Here is a 14,286-nt window from a genome sequence, read left to right on the forward strand (position 1 = left end):
CGGGCGCCGCGGCGGGGCCGGGCTGCGGGACCTTCGGGAGCGGCGGGAGCGGCGGGGGGGCGACGGCAGCGCTGTCCCGCGGCCCGGTGCTGACCCGGCGGTGTCGTCCCGCAGAGGAACCGGCGCCGCCCGCGGATGCGGAGCCTTCAGCACGCACCGGAGAGGGGGAAGCCGCGGCCGAGTCCTGGAACGAAAGCGGCCCGGAGCAGAACAGAGCCGGCAGCCCCGCGGACTCCGACGGCCGCGGCGAGTCCTCGGGGAGCGCAGAGAACGGCTCCGTGCCCGCGGCGCCCAGGAAGCGCGGGCGGAAGTCCAAGGCGGAGCTGCTGGTGCTGAAGCTGTCCCAGGACCTGCAGTGCCCGGCCCCCGAGCCCCTCTGCGTGCAGAAGGTGCTGGAGGGCAGCGAGGCCTCGGAGGGCCTGGAGGCCGCCCCCGGCAGGCGCCCGAAGCGGCGGGCAGCCAAAGTGTGAGCAGGGCAGCGGTGGTGGGGGCTGGGGCTGGGCGGGGGGAGTTTGGGAGGGCAGGCACCTGGCTGCGGTCAGAGTGGTTCCTAGAGACCTCTCTTCTCATCTGAGGTATCTTAGTGTCTTTCTTGAAGTGCTTTATCCTACGCAGAGCAGAACAAATTGGTTTCCTGCGGAACAAATTGGTTTCCCACGGAGCAGCCTCCTGCTTTAGGAGAACATACCGGGATTCAGAGCGGAGGGGTGTAGAGAGCAGCAAGGACTGCAGATGGGCGCACGTGCGTCTGTTGTTTGACAGCAGTGGGCCGTCCGTGGCAGTGCAGAGGTGGTTCCTGGCAGAGCCAGGAGGAGGCTTATCTGTGCGGTAGCCACGCGCTGCTCAGCGGGGCCCCTGAAGGCAGGTCGGGCAGTGCAGGCACCCCCTGAGCCGCCTGGGTCTGTGGGCAGAGCTGGGAGCTGCGGTGCCCCGACCCCTCACCCTGTGCTGAGGGGCGCACAGCACCTGCTGCGGCAGCGTGCCTGTGCAGGAACTCCTCTGCTGAGCTCGCAGGAAGCTCTCCGGCTGCCTCACTTTCTGGCTGGCAGCAGGCCAGGTGCGACTCTGCATGCTGGATGCATTCCCAGCTGCTCCTGGAAGCCCTGGGGAGGCTGGGGATGGCCTGGGTGCTGGCCGTGCCATCCAGGCAGGTGCTGGTGCGGCCTGACTGGGCAGTGCTGGAGCACACTGTGTGCCCAGACCATGCTAGAGAGCTGACAGGGCTGCATGCAGCTCCCTCTGTTCACTGCTGGGCAATGCCTTCACTGTTCCAGGGCGTTGCTTTACCTTCAGGAGCTGGCGGAGGAGCTGACATCTGCCTACCAGCCCCCAGCTCCCAACGAGGGTGCCCAGGAGCCAGAGCCTGAGCGTGTCCAGAAGAAGCGTCGGAGAAAAAAGGAGGAGGAAACTGACAGCGATGATCCTGCACAAGACGCTGACTTTGTGCCCTCAAAGGAGGTGTTGCTGCAGGCCGAGGAGGAGGAAGGGAGCGATGCTCCGCTCAGCGAGGTGTCAGAGTCAGAGCTGGAGCCAGTGCGGCGGCACAGCGTGAAAACATCATCGGCAGGGGTAAGGGCAGGGTCTTTGCCTTGACTGCTTCTTACCTTTGGCGTGCTATACATGATGCGGAGCTATCGCCTGGCGTGTGTCGTGTGTGCACGTGCCCCTGCCCATCCATCCTGTCTGAGGCAGGTCTGCCCCGAAGCAGGGTTCTGTCAGGGCTGCCGTAGTTCCTGCGTGCTGTGAGTCCGGGCGTGAGCTCCTCGGGCTCAGCTGCAGGCAAAGCCGCCCGAGTGCCTGGGTGTGTGGGGACAGGCAGCTGTGCTTCTGGGAGAGCGTGCGGGGTGCTGGGCTGCCACTGAAGCTGACAGCAGGTTAAGGCAGGGTCCTGGAGGCTGCCCTGTGGGATCGTGTGTCTTTAGCACAGAGTGACGCGGCGTTGGCTGACTGCTCCTGTGGAGACCGGGAGAGAGCCCTGCGCCTGCGCACTGTGTCAGTGCCTTTTTCGGGCAGGCTCGTCCCCCGGGGGCAGGTTGGGGCAGCCCAGGTGGGGTCCTCTGGCCAGGTCCTGTTCTGAGTCTGCTCTTGTGCCCAGAGGTCCAAGCCCCAGTGCCGAGGCCTTGCTCCCAACGGCTTCCCCAACTCCGTCATGGCCCCGGTGGAGAAGAGCTCCATCATCACCTGCAGCCTGTGAGTGGAGGGCCTGGGGGCGCGGCGCTGGGCGGAGGGCTGGGGCTGGCTGTAGCGGGCGGTGCTGTCCAGCGCATCGTGGTCGCCGTAGGTGCGAGGACAGAGGAGGGTTTCCTGTCAGGAGCACCCGTGTTCCGCTGGCACCTGCTGGGGACAGCATGGGAACGGGCTCACCTCGGGCTCATCTCATCCCCACCTCTGTGCAGCCCCTGCCTGGGGCCGCCTGTGGGGCTGTGTGGGGCCTGGATGGAGCTGGGAGCCCTCAGCAGGGCAGGGGTGCGCTGTGGCCAGGACGGAGCAGGGCACGAGCCCCCCGGTGCTGCTGGGGAGCAGGGAGGTGATGTCCGTTACATCCGCTGCAGGCGGGAGCAGAAGTACTCTCAGTGGGAGTTCCCTGACTGGATCCCTCTGGTGCACAAGTGGACGTGTCTCTCCGAAAGGTACCGTCAGCGGCGTGGGAAGGGCGAGGGGCCAGAAGGGCTGCGTGGCACAGACGGGGTGTGTGGCACAGGCGCTGCCTGCACTCAGGCTGCATCTTGGGGTAGTCCTGGCACGGTGGGGAGTGGTCTGGGGCAGGGAGGGGAAGATCAGCCTTAAGGGCTGTGCTCCCACCTCCCCCTCTTAGGGTCAGGTCCTAGTAGGGAAGATGGCACCTTCTCACGGGCTGTGGGGGACTTGTGGCTTTGGCCAAGGAGTCCGAGTGCCCCAGGGAGGCCAGCAGCCGCGTGCTGTGCTGTGTGGGGGGTGGGATGGGTGCAGGCATCCTCTCACGCTCTTCTGCCTCCCCAGTGAAGCTGCCCCATACCTGCCAGCAGAGGAGAAGTCTCCCCTCTTCACTATCCAGCGGGAGGGCATCGAAGACAACGGTGCTTTGTACAGGCTGAACAGGTTGGTGAAGGGCTGCTCCGGGGTGGTGGGAGGCGTTTCAGTGTCCCCCAGTCCCCAGGAGCTGCATGGGCTGCACAGCCGCTGTGTGCCACGTGCGTTCCCGCCGTGTCCAGCCTTGTGTCAGGGCTCTGTGCCGGCTGGGTGCTGCCGTGCCTTGTCCCGTGGTGGTTATGCTCCTGCCCAGCACCCTGACCTGCCTTCCTGCCGGCAGGTTCAACTCCCTGCAGCCCCACGAGGAGCGCCTGGACGTGTCGTTCTTTGTGGGCGGCCCCGTGTGGGCGATGGAGTGGTGCCCAACCCCGGAGGGCTCAGCGGCCGCCCAGTACGTGTGTCTGTACTGCCACAGGAGCATGGATGAGACGCACAGCGTGGCGGGGCTTCACAGGGGCCTGGCACTGCTGCAGCTCTGGAGCCTGGGCACGCTGCAGCAGGAGGGGTGAGTCCGGCCCGCGGGATGGCCCTGGCAGGGAAGCGGGGCAGGCGTGGGCCCCTCGTAGCCTGGTGGTGGGGCGGTGGCAACCTGCTGCTGCCTGGCAGTTCGTCCTCTCCCAGAGCCTGAGCCTCACAGAGTGGTGCTGGCAGCCAGCTTTGCTTCTGCTGTGTGCTGGAGCTGCTGGGCACCAGCTCCAGTGTTTTTCACCATTCAACCCATGCCTGCAGCTCTGCCGACAAAGCTGGGCTGGCCTACGCTGTTGCTACCGACCACGGCTGCGTCTGGGACATGAAGTTCTGCCCCAGCGGTGCCTGGGAGCCGCCCAGCACCTCCCGGAAGGTGGGTGCACGGTGGGAGAGGCTGTGCCAGCCCACAGGCTGCCTTTGGTTTTGCCCTGGCGACTCTGAATTCCTCGTCCCTGCCAAAGCCTTGCCTTCGCCAGGCAGGATAGTGCAGGGGGCCCTCGCCCCTTGGAATACAGCGAACAGGAGGCTGAGGGCCCGCACGTGTTTCTGCAGCACCCTCAGATGAGCCGGCTGGGCCTCCTGGCTGTGGCCTTCTCGGACGGCAGTGTGGTGCTGTACGCCCTCCCGCACCCCGGCGCCCTGCAGAGCTGCAAGAGAACCCAGGTAAAAGGTAGGAAGAGCTGTGGCACCTGCCCCTCGTCGCCGTGTGCTGGGGGGGCAGCGCGCGAGCCTGGGGCCTGTCCTCCCCCGGTACAGGGTGGCTGTGCCGCGCTGAGGGGCGAGCTGGCGGTGATGCCGTGGGGCACGGCCGTGCAGGCGGGGTGCTGAGCGGTGCTGGGACGGGGCAGCACTGCGGCTGCCAGCCCTGCGCGGGGCCTGGCGGGTGGGGAGAGGGTGGCTGCCATTGTCCGGGGGTCGGAGGACACCCGGGTGCTGCCGACTGCGGGCTCTGGGGCCACTCAGCGGCATCCCTGCAGGGCAGGGCTGCACCCGTGTGTTCGGAGCCTTCCTGCCTGCTGTGGGGACCCTGGGGGTGGGGGGAGAACACATCCCGTTGTGGCAGAGCTGCGCGTTCCCGCCCGGCCGTTTGTCATGGCAGGGGTCCGGGGCTCTGAGCTCCCGTCTGGCACTGGCTAATGGTGCTTGTAATAGTCTCATCTGCTGGGTGCTGAGCGAGATTGATGACCTGTGCGTGCTGCTCGTGGTCGCTCAGCCGTGGCTGACAGCCCATACGTTCGCTGCTGACAATGGGAAATGGGTTCCCTGCACCGGAGCGTGTCTGCCAGCCCCCACCAGCATGCCGTGCCGCCGCCTGCGCCGGGCTGCGCCATTTGCTGGTGCTGCCTCTCCCAGCCCCCTCCCAGGCCGCTGGTTCCGGACGGTTTGCGCTGGCTGCCGCAGCCCCTGCGTGGGGAGCTCGCAGCAGGCGCGGATCCTTCCCCAGCCTGCAAAGCTCCCGTGGACCAGCTGGGTCCTGTCGTGTCGCATCAGCCAGGCTGCGGCAGCACGTACTGTCCTTGCGCCGCGTGGTCACGTCGGGGTGCTAGTGTGGATGTGCAGCTGCGGGATCGCTGCCAGGCTGCAGTGTGCCGTGGCCCTGCCAGAGCTCCCAGCTCAGCACGGCTCTGCTGGGCCCCCCACGTGCCTGCCCCAGTGCTTCCACTGCACACACAGCCCGGGGCTCCTCTCTGCTCTGTGACCTGGCTGTGCTTGTAGTGCCAGAGAAGATGCATGGCTCTCCTGTGTCTGCACGGCACCACCTCCGCCTGTGGCTGCCTCGCTCTGAGATGCAGACGTGCCTGGTTCTCTGCTGCGTGCAGAGGGCAGCCCCCCTCTGGAGGTGGGACTCCTTGCCCAGCACTTGTGTCACTGTCAGGGGTGCTCCTGCAGGCAGAACTGGCTCCAGGGGTCCTGCGGGCATCTTGTTGTGCACGCACATCATCTGGGTGTGGGAGCGGGCAGGACAGGGACAGGAGCCCCGGCCAGGGACCTGGGAGCACCAGGCCAGACTTGAGGCTGCGAGCAGCTCCTGCCACAGGGAGCTCCCAGCCGGTGGCTGTCCTGACCTTCCTCTGCTCTCTTCTAGATGGGTCCCTCCCCAAGCACGTTATCTGCAAGGTCAGTGTCCGCTGCTGCTGTGCTCCCCTGTTGGGGCTGACACCCAGCGAGCCTCCTGCCTGGGGCTGCTGGGGAGCTGGGGAGGGCATCAGGAAGCCTGCGGAGCTCGCTGGCCCCCACGTGTTTGGGGCAGTGGAGTTAGAGCTGTGCTCCCAAACCTGTGTGGCCCTGGCTCTTGGGACAGGTGGTGACAGCACAGGACTGCAGCTTATGCTTGTTATTTTGCCTCCAGGTGCAGTGTACCACCACGCTCCAGGTGGGCTCTATCCAGGCGGGGAGCCCATCAGAAAGTGGCCAGTGCTTCAGCCTCTCCTGGATGCCATCCAAGCCCCACCATCACCTTGCAGCTGGTTTTTATGATGGTGAGTTCCCCTCTTGCGCAGGGTAGGCTGTGTCCCACGGCAGAGCCTTCAGGGTGCAGCTCTTGCCCTGCAGCAGGCAGTCATGCAGCAAGCTTCGTGCTCCTGCTCTCCCACTGTGGTGCTGTGCATCCTCTGCCCTGTGCCCAGTCGCTCCCCTGTGCTGGGGCAGATGTGGGGCAGCAGTCCTGCGTGCACCCTGCAGGCACTGTGGCCATCTGGAACCTGCTCACCAAGTCCCTGCTGCAGCGTGTGTGCCAGCCCGACGGCTCCCTCAAGCTCTACCCCTTCCAGAGCTTCCTAGCCCACGACCATGCTGTGCGGAGCATCGAGTGGTGCAAAGCCAACAGGTGAGAGCTGGGAAGCTGGTGCTGGGAGCTTCCTGACAGGGCAGGCTCTCTCCTGCCAACAAGACTGCTGTGCCAAGATGGGTTCCAGCAGACTCGGTGCTAGTGGCACTTGGTCCTCCAAGGCACTGAGGCTGGATTGGGGCTTCTGGGGTGAGGGGTGGCTGCACTGCTCCCGTGGGGGCTGCGCTGCACTGCAGGAGCGGGGACAAGGCACAGCTCTGCTCTGGGGTCTCAGTGCTGCCTTTCTCCTGGTTCTCAGCAACTTCCTGGTCACGGCAGGGAATGATCGGAAGATCAAGTTCTGGGACCTGCGGCGGCTCTACGAGCCCATCAACAGCATCAAGCGGTTCCTCAGCACCGAGGTGGCCTGGTTGCTGCCCTACAATGGGGTTACCGTGGCCCAGGACAACTGCTATGCCTCGTGAGTGCTGGGCCCATCATGGTGCCTGCTCTGCAGCTGGGATCTGCTCTCACCTCTGTCCCCAGTGCGAGGTCCCCTCTGTCCCTCCCTCCCTGGGAATGTGAGGGCGAGCTCTGCTCACGTTGCATCGCATCGCAGCTGTGGCGGTGCTGAGCGGATCCATCTCTGGGCACAAGCCGGGCTGGCAAGGGGGAGGACAACATCCTTGGGCTGGGCTGGGCAGGGCAGGGCAGCTCCCACGTCCCCCTTTGGCCCAGGCAGCCCCAGACTGACAAGTTTGTTCACAAAAGGGACCCTGGGGTAGGGCTGGGTTCTTACTGCTGGGAGCTGCCCTGAGCAGTGGTGTGAGTGAGGACAGCTCCCCCCTCCCCACAGGGCTCCCTGCCCCGGGGGTGCACCTGTGCTGCTGGGCTCCTGCTCCTTCGGGGTGGCAGCGCAGAGCTGTTCCCTCATCCATTCCTTTCTGTTGCAGTTACGGTCTCTGTGGGATCCACTACATTGACGCCGGGTACCTGGGCTTCAAGGCTTATTTTGTGGCCCCTCGCAAGGGGACTGTGTGGGTAAGAGGCACCTGCAGCTCGTCACGCAGAGCTGTCTGAGGGTCAGGTGCCTGCCTCAGACCCTGTGCTGGCTGTGCCCCGCAGCCTGGGGCTGCCAGCCCCTGCAGCCACCCACTGCCCCTCGGGTGAGGGACCATGACAGCCAGAAGTGTCCCAGCGGTGACATTTCTGAGCCTGGTCCTCACCAGAGGGAGCAGGGCAGAGGCTGGGGCTGGCACGCGCGGTGCTGCCTGGTGCTGCGGGCAGCGTGCTGGGACGCTGGGCCCTAGCCCCTCTCTTCCTGCAGAGCATATCTGGCTCGGACTGGCTGAACACGGTGGCTGCCGGAGACATCACCGGCGAGCTGGTAGCTGCGGTGCTGCCTGACCTGGCCATCAATCCCCTCAACGTCAAGCGCTCGTCGGACCGCAGATTTGTAAGCGGCCGTTACATTGTCCGTGCGGTGCCTGCGTGTGCGCACCGAGCTGGGCTGGGTGGCGGTGTGCTGCTGGGCTGCTGCAAGAGTGCTGCTGCCCGTTGCCGGGTGTCCTACATCTGGGTACAGGCACCGGGACATTCGGGGATGGGCTTGCACGCGGGGAAGGCCTGGCCCCTCTGTCCCCTGCCCTTGTGACAAGGTCCCTGCAGCCCCGGCACTGTCCCTGGTACTGCAGCCACCCAAGGGGCGCCTGTGGAGGGCACGGACAGACCCGCTGTCCTGCCCTCAGCTGCATCTCCCCCACAGCCAGTCTACAAAGCTGATCTGCTGCCCTGCGGCCCCACAGGACCAGAGAATGGCGAGCAGGCACTGCCAAAGACCAGGCTCTACAGCGAGATGGTGGCGAAGGCCTACATTCGGTTTCGGGACACGGACCTGGTACGAGGGCAGAGGAGGGAGCGCTCCCGACCAGGAGCAGGACTGGTGGTGGCCTCGGGGTGTGGGGGCAGGGGGAGAGCCCAGCCAGCTGGGCTGTGGCTGGGCGCATGGGCACGGCAGTGCATGGGGAAGGGGCACAGACCACACGGCAGCCCTTCACCCAGCACAGCCTGACTTCAACAGCTCTGCCAGAGAACAAGGGGCTGCTCTGCTCTGTGCCCAGGGAGCCCGGGCCTCACAGCAGGGTCTGCATGGCTGTGCAGCTCCTCTGTGCCTGGTCCTGAGCAGGGCTGAGAACACGAGCCCAGGGCAGGATGAAGCTCTGGGTGTGCTGGGTACAAGGCAGCGACTTGGGTCACGCAGCAGTGGGAAGGAGGCTGGGGCTTGCAGCCTGCCTGGGCCCGTGCTTGCCATGCCAGGCTGTCTTTGGAGCCCTTTGTAAGGGGTCTCAGGAAAAGGCTTCCCCAGGAATGGGGAGCATCCAAGCTGCCAGCCCTGGAGCAGGGCATGGCTGAGGGGTGCTCCCTGCTCCAGTCACTCCCCGGGGGGATGGCTTGTGCTGCCCCGTGGCAGTTCTGCCCTTTGCAGGAGACTGAAGTCCCCTGGCCAGGCTCTGCCTGCCGCTCCTGTGTGCGCAGCACTCCTTGCGGTGTGCTGCCCATCACCGTGCTGCCCTCTCACAGCGCAGCTTCAAGAACTTCTCGAGCCGGGAGCCCATGCGCAGGATGCATGCACAAGAGGTGAAGGCAGAGCTGAGCCTCGACCGCCTGCAGCTGGAGTCCCTGCACAAGGTGAGGTGTCTGCTCTGAGCCATCGGCACCCCTCGCAGTCTGGGGAGAGCGGAGGGTGCCACGTGCTGCCCCTGGGGGCTGGGCTCCTGGTGCCTCGGCCCCATCCCTCCTGACCTCCTTCTCCTCCCACAGGTGCGCTTCAGCCCCAACCTGGACTCACACGGCTGGCTGGTGTCAGGCGGGCAGGCTGGCATCGTGCGGGCGCACTGCATGGCAGGGCTGGCATCTGGCACAGACCAGCATCTGCTGCCGCAGTGCCGTGCCCGCTTCAGCTCGCTGTACGGGGCCGAGCCGTGCAGCCCCGGCCCCGCCACACCCTCCCCGCTGCCAGCCGAGTAGCGGGGGGCCCCTCACCGCCGCCACCTGCATTCGCCCGCAGCAGCAGCTCGGGTGTCTGCGCTGCTGGGTGCCAGGGGCTGTGTGCCCCTCTTGGTGCTTCTTACCCGGGGCCTGCCCTGGGGAGGGATGGTTGCTCCTGGCTGTCACCTGGGATGCTCAGGACACTTGTCCTCATGCTCTGGGCCCAGAAGGGTCCTTTCTGCGCTCTTTAGTTTGAGCTGGTGCGGGGAGGGCAGTGGGACTGGGGTCATGTCTATGGCTTGAGCGGTGGGTCTCAGGGTCTGATGCAGGGGAAGAGCTACGGAGACATGTGGGGTTGTGCTTGTGCTCGCCTGCCCCCTCCCGTTGCTGGCAGACCCCACAGTGCGGGTCTTGGTGGGGGGGCCGGGGCAGCCTTGCCCTGCGTGGGGCAGATGTGGCTTGCAGCAGCGCCGGGAGCTCTGGAATCGCTCACATTGAGCCTGTGTTCTCAGCGGTGCAGTAAATGTGGTTTGTTTTGTACAGGGTGCTGGTGGTGCTAGCGTGGGGGGAGGCCTGGGGCGCAGCGCTGTCAGGGCCCTTCCCCCTCCCCTCCATGCGGATGCCTCGGCTGCTCTCTGACACATTTATTGGTGGCCACGAGCTCTGCAGCCACCGGCTGGAGTCCTTGCACAATGAGACACAGACACGCCACAGGTGCAACAGACAGACTCACAAAGGTGGGAATGGGTCAGGCCAAGGCATGGCAGCACCCAGCCCCAGCCTGGGCCTTGCAGCTGGGAGCAAAACCAGGGCACCCAGAGCTCAGGGGCGAGCTCCATCCCCTTGCTACCCTGTCCCCTGCTCCTGGGTGGATGCAGCGGGGAGGGAGGGGACAGACGGAGCACCCAACATGGCAGCAAGCACAGGCCCATGGGGGCTGGGGCTGGGGCAGCGCTCCTGCCTGGCACATGGTCACCCTGCCCAGGGCTGTGGCAGGCTTGGCCCCTAGCATGGCAGAGCAGCACTGGAGGCTCCTGGGGGCATGCACCACAGCACTGCTGCAAGAACTGGGTGCTGTGCCCCGCTCTGAGCAGGGCTGGGGCCGCTGGGGTCTGCAGCAGTGGAGCCGGTGCGGCACACAGGCAGGACTCCAGGCACTGCACCCGCCCTGCGGTGCCCCAGTCCCACAGTAGGTGAAGGGCTCAGGCCCCAGGGTCCCGGCGGTGCGGGCAGCCCAACGCCTCCTCCTGGTAGTGCTCCACCTGCACTGTACATGACACGAAGCCGAATTTGCTCTGCAGCTGGCTGGTGGCTTCCCGCAGCACCGTCTCAGGGTTGGCGCTGGCATCTGGAGGCGGCAGGGAACCACAATCAGCCCCGCAGCCCCCAGCCCTGCCCTCGGGGCTGCGCAAGCCAGCACAGGGCACTCACCCACGGCCACGTGCACCGACACCACGGGGTGGCTCAGTGTCAGCGCCCAGACGTGCAGGTCGTGGGTGCCCTTCACCCCGCTCACTGCCAGCAGCACCTCCTTCACTGCGTCGAACTGGATGCCCCGCGGCGCCCCTGCCAGCGATGCCAGGCATGGGGGGGCGGCCCCAGCCCTATTCCCCAGCTGGGGTCAGGGCTCCTGGGGGGTAGCTGGGGCTGAGGACACCCCGAGTCTGGGACCAGGCTGTGACACAGTGCCTCTGGGGTGAGGCAGCTGCTCCCCATGGGACAGAGGACTGTCTGGGGGGCTCGGCGGGGCCAAGAATGTGTGGGGTGGGCTGGGTAGGGAGCTGAGGTTGCTGTGGGGTGGGCTGCTCTGTGTCCCCCAAGGAGCCCCTGCACCCCCTACCTGTCCCCCCCTCACCTTCCATGAGGACTCTGAAGACATCCCTGAGGATAGTGAGGGTGGAGCCAAGGACGAAGACCGAGAAGAAGAGCGTACTGATGGGGTCTGCGATCTTGCACTGGGGCTGCAAAGAGCAGGGGCTGCGTGAGGCCAGGAAGCGCCAGCGAGCTAGGCTGGGACCCCCAGGGGCCCAGTGCCCCCCAGACCTTGGTGGACAGGAGCCCAGCCCCCGTGGGGACCACGCACCTTGAAGTAGATGATGGTGGCGGCCACCAGGACACCAATGCTCTGCAGCAGGTCACCCACCACGTGGACAAAGGCCGCACGGACGCTGGTGCTGCCAGGCAGGGGGGCATGGCTGGGCAGGCAGCCCCCCGCGCTCTCCAGCTGCTCGTAGCCCCCTGCGCTGTGGCCGTGGATGGCGGGGGCCTGGTGCAGGATGTAGGCCATGCTGCAGAGAGCAGAGCGGGCTCAGGGCCGGGCAGGGAGCGAGGGGCCCCGCTAACCCTACCGGGGGTGGGGGAGAGAACACATCCAGGGCTCAGCAAGGACAGCACAGCCACCGTGCAGGGGTTCAGGGCAGGTGTGGGGTCAGGGCAGGATGGGGATTTGGGAGATTTGGGACTGGGGCACAAGGGCAGGGCTGAGGGGAAATGGGGAAAATGCTGCTGGGAGGGGCAGGGATGTATGTGGGGCTGGGAGTGAGGAGGGGGGTCAGGGAATAGGAGGAGGCAGCACTGGGAAGAGGAAGGCTTGGGACAAAGGGACAAGCCTTGGGGCAGCACTGGGGATAGGAAAGCTTGGGACAAAGGGGCTGAGGCTGGGGTCTTGGGACACCAGGTGCACACATGGGGCAGGGGTCCAGGAGGGGAGGCCAGGGCTCAGGCCAGGGCTGTGTGAGGCCAGAGGATGTAGGGATGAGGGTGCGTGGGACGTACACCAGGTTGACGCCCACGGCACTGGCTGACGTGGCCAGCATGGCTCGTGCCTCAATCTCGTAGTCGTTGCTGATGATGCGTGCAGCCGCCAGGTAGACAAGAGCCCCAGTGACAACCCAGATGGAGAGGACGGAGGCCAGCGCACCCAGTGTCTCTGTGGGGTGGGGGCCGTCAGTGGCTGCCCCAGCCATGGGGCTCCCCCAGTGCTGAGCCCCCCACCTCACCTGAGCGGTGCCAGCCAAAACTCATGGTCTTGGTGGGCGGGCGGGTGGAGACCCAGAGCGAGAAGAGGCTCACGGACATGCTGCCCACGTCCGTCAGCAGGTGGGCTGCATCCGTCATGATAGCCAGGCTGTGCGCCAGGTACCCGCCTGCGGGACGGCACAGCTGGCGGCCGAGGCCTGGTGGGGTGTCCCGGCCCCATCCCGTCCCCGTCCCGCCGTTACCTATCACCTCTCCAACCATGAAGATGCAGCACACGGTGCAGGCGACGCTCAGCTGCCGCCGGGCCTGGAGCCTCTCCGGGCCGGGGCCGGGGGGGGGCGGGCTGCAGGGGCACTGCGGGCCCCCCCCCGGCTCCAGGACCGCGTCCTGCCCGCCCTCCCCGTGGCGCAGCGGTGCCGGGGCGTCCCGGGAGCCTGCGAACAGCCTGGGGGAAGGGGGTCAGAGCCGTGCCCGGGAGGGGGCTCCCGGCGCCCCCGTCTCCTGCGGAGCGCGCGTCCCTCCGGTGCCCGGTCTCGGGGCCGGCCCCGCCGCAACCGGTAGCGAAGCCGGCGGAGGCGGACCCCGAGGGCTGCGCCCTCGCCCCGGGGCTTCGTGCACGAACGCGCCGAGGAACCGGGACGAAGGACGGGGGCTCCGGGAGGGCACGGGGCACTCGAGCGCCTCGGCAGAGCCGAGCAGCGACGGGGCCGCCGGCGGAGGGCGGCGCGGGGCTGCCGGCAGGGCCGGGTGGTGCCCGGGGGCCGGTCCGCCCCCCCCCCGACCCCGCACGGCCGGGGCTGCCCGCGTCGGGCCGGGGGAAGGCTGGACGGGGGCGGCGGCGGGGGCGGGGGACGGCGGTTCCAGGCCGGGGCCGCGGGACTCGAGGTGTCGCTGCTGGGGTGCCGGTGCAGGGACGTGGCGGACGGGACGTGTTGCGGGGGAGCAGGGACCGGGCGGGTGTCGGTGTGAGGCGGGGGGTGCACGGGGTGCCGGGGCCAGGGCTCAGGGTGCTGATGCGCGGGGCAGCAGTGAGGGCAGGGGGAGGACGGCGTGCGGGTGCAGTTATGGGAGACGATGGACGGACGAGCACCAGTGCGGGGGGTGGCAGCCGGGCGCCGGTGTCAGCTGGACACCCGCGGGGATGTCGCACAGGTGGGGGGTGACGGTGCCGGTTGGAAGGAGGTGATGGTACCGGGGAGAGAACGCGTGCAGGTCTGAGGGGCTGAGGATGCCGCCGCGGGCTGGGTGGCGATGCCAGTGCTGGATGGGGGCTGGCTCGGGGGCTGCGGAGGTGCCGGTGACAGAGCCAGATGGATGAGGGCGCGGGGGCGGGGGGCGCCGGACGGGCCGGGAGCTTGTGGATTCCGGGGGCGTGGGGGTGGCAACGTCGTGGGGTGCCGGGGTTGGGGCTACGGGTGCCGAGGAAGCCGGGGGCTCGGGGGGCCGGGGGTGATGGAGATGCAGGGGATGACGGAGATGCCCGGGGTGGTGGGGGAGCGGGTGACAGAAGATCGAGAGTTGCAGATGCAGAGGGCGATGCGGGAGGGATGCGGGGGGCGATGGAGCTGGTGGAGCCGGGGGTGCCGGGGGCACTGGGACGTGGCGCTAGCAGGGGGCGGAGGGGGTGCCGTGGTGGTGCCGGGGGCTCAGGTCGTGCCGGTGCCGGCGGCGTTGCGGGCTGGGGTAGCGGGGGTGCCGCAGGCGTCGGCAGCGGCGGGGGTGCCGGTGATGGGGGTGTCGGTGATGGGGGTGCCGGTGATGGGGGTGCCGGTGCCGGGGGTGATGGGATGGTGGGGGTGATGGAGGTGCCGGTGCCGAGGTGGTGGGGCTGGCCATGCCGGGGTGCCGGCGGTACCTCTTGAGGCGCAGGCTGCCGTCGGCGCGGCCGCCGCGCGGGCTGACCAGGCGGGCGCTCTCGCTGCCGGACGGGGACGGGGGCTCCATGCCGGGGCGCGGGCAGCACCGCGGGCACCGCGCCGGGACGGCCGAGGCCCCGCCCCCTACCGAGGCCCCGCCCGCAGAGCGCGGCCGGGCAGAATGGAGCCGGCGGCAGGCCCCGCCCCCCGCCCCGCCCC

At 67.7% G+C, this 14,286-nt stretch overlaps 2 protein-coding genes across 2 annotated transcripts in view; one reads left to right on the plus strand and one right to left on the minus strand.

The window, feature by feature from the left end:
* GTF3C2 (general transcription factor IIIC subunit 2) overlaps window positions 1-9,413 on the plus strand; it is a 35,888-nt gene extending 26,475 nt beyond the window's left edge. Inside the window, exons 2-18 of the mRNA XM_035322047.1 lie at window positions 115-466; window positions 1,275-1,569; window positions 2,096-2,190; window positions 2,553-2,630; window positions 2,980-3,078; window positions 3,290-3,514; window positions 3,739-3,850; window positions 4,030-4,147; window positions 5,564-5,595; window positions 5,828-5,957; window positions 6,160-6,304; window positions 6,564-6,725; window positions 7,198-7,285; window positions 7,572-7,700; window positions 8,010-8,141; window positions 8,825-8,932; window positions 9,065-9,413. Of these exons, the coding sequence (XP_035177938.1) occupies window positions 115-466; window positions 1,275-1,569; window positions 2,096-2,190; window positions 2,553-2,630; window positions 2,980-3,078; window positions 3,290-3,514; window positions 3,739-3,850; window positions 4,030-4,147; window positions 5,564-5,595; window positions 5,828-5,957; window positions 6,160-6,304; window positions 6,564-6,725; window positions 7,198-7,285; window positions 7,572-7,700; window positions 8,010-8,141; window positions 8,825-8,932; window positions 9,065-9,271 (2,507 nt within the window). The 3' untranslated portion in view covers window positions 9,272-9,413. The remainder of the gene's footprint in view (window positions 1-114; window positions 467-1,274; window positions 1,570-2,095; window positions 2,191-2,552; window positions 2,631-2,979; window positions 3,079-3,289; window positions 3,515-3,738; window positions 3,851-4,029; window positions 4,148-5,563; window positions 5,596-5,827; window positions 5,958-6,159; window positions 6,305-6,563; window positions 6,726-7,197; window positions 7,286-7,571; window positions 7,701-8,009; window positions 8,142-8,824; window positions 8,933-9,064) is intronic.
* A 448-nt stretch (window positions 9,414-9,861) lies between these two features.
* On the minus strand, window positions 9,862-14,237 carry SLC30A3 (solute carrier family 30 member 3). The gene is made up of 8 exons (XM_035321505.1): window positions 14,067-14,237; window positions 12,454-12,656; window positions 12,232-12,378; window positions 12,008-12,161; window positions 11,316-11,520; window positions 11,088-11,193; window positions 10,664-10,798; window positions 9,862-10,580 (listed from the first exon to the last, which is right to left on the minus strand). Exons 1-8 carry the CDS (start codon window positions 14,153-14,155, stop codon window positions 10,435-10,437), a joined length of 1,185 nt encoding a protein of 394 aa, XP_035177396.1. The 5' UTR covers window positions 14,156-14,237; the 3' UTR covers window positions 9,862-10,434.
* Between the last annotated feature and the right edge of the window lie 49 nt (window positions 14,238-14,286).

The sequence above is a fragment of the Oxyura jamaicensis genome, chromosome 3, assembly GCF_011077185.1.
Source record: "Oxyura jamaicensis isolate SHBP4307 breed ruddy duck chromosome 3, BPBGC_Ojam_1.0, whole genome shotgun sequence".
Taxonomy (NCBI): Eukaryota; Metazoa; Chordata; class Aves; order Anseriformes; family Anatidae; genus Oxyura; species Oxyura jamaicensis.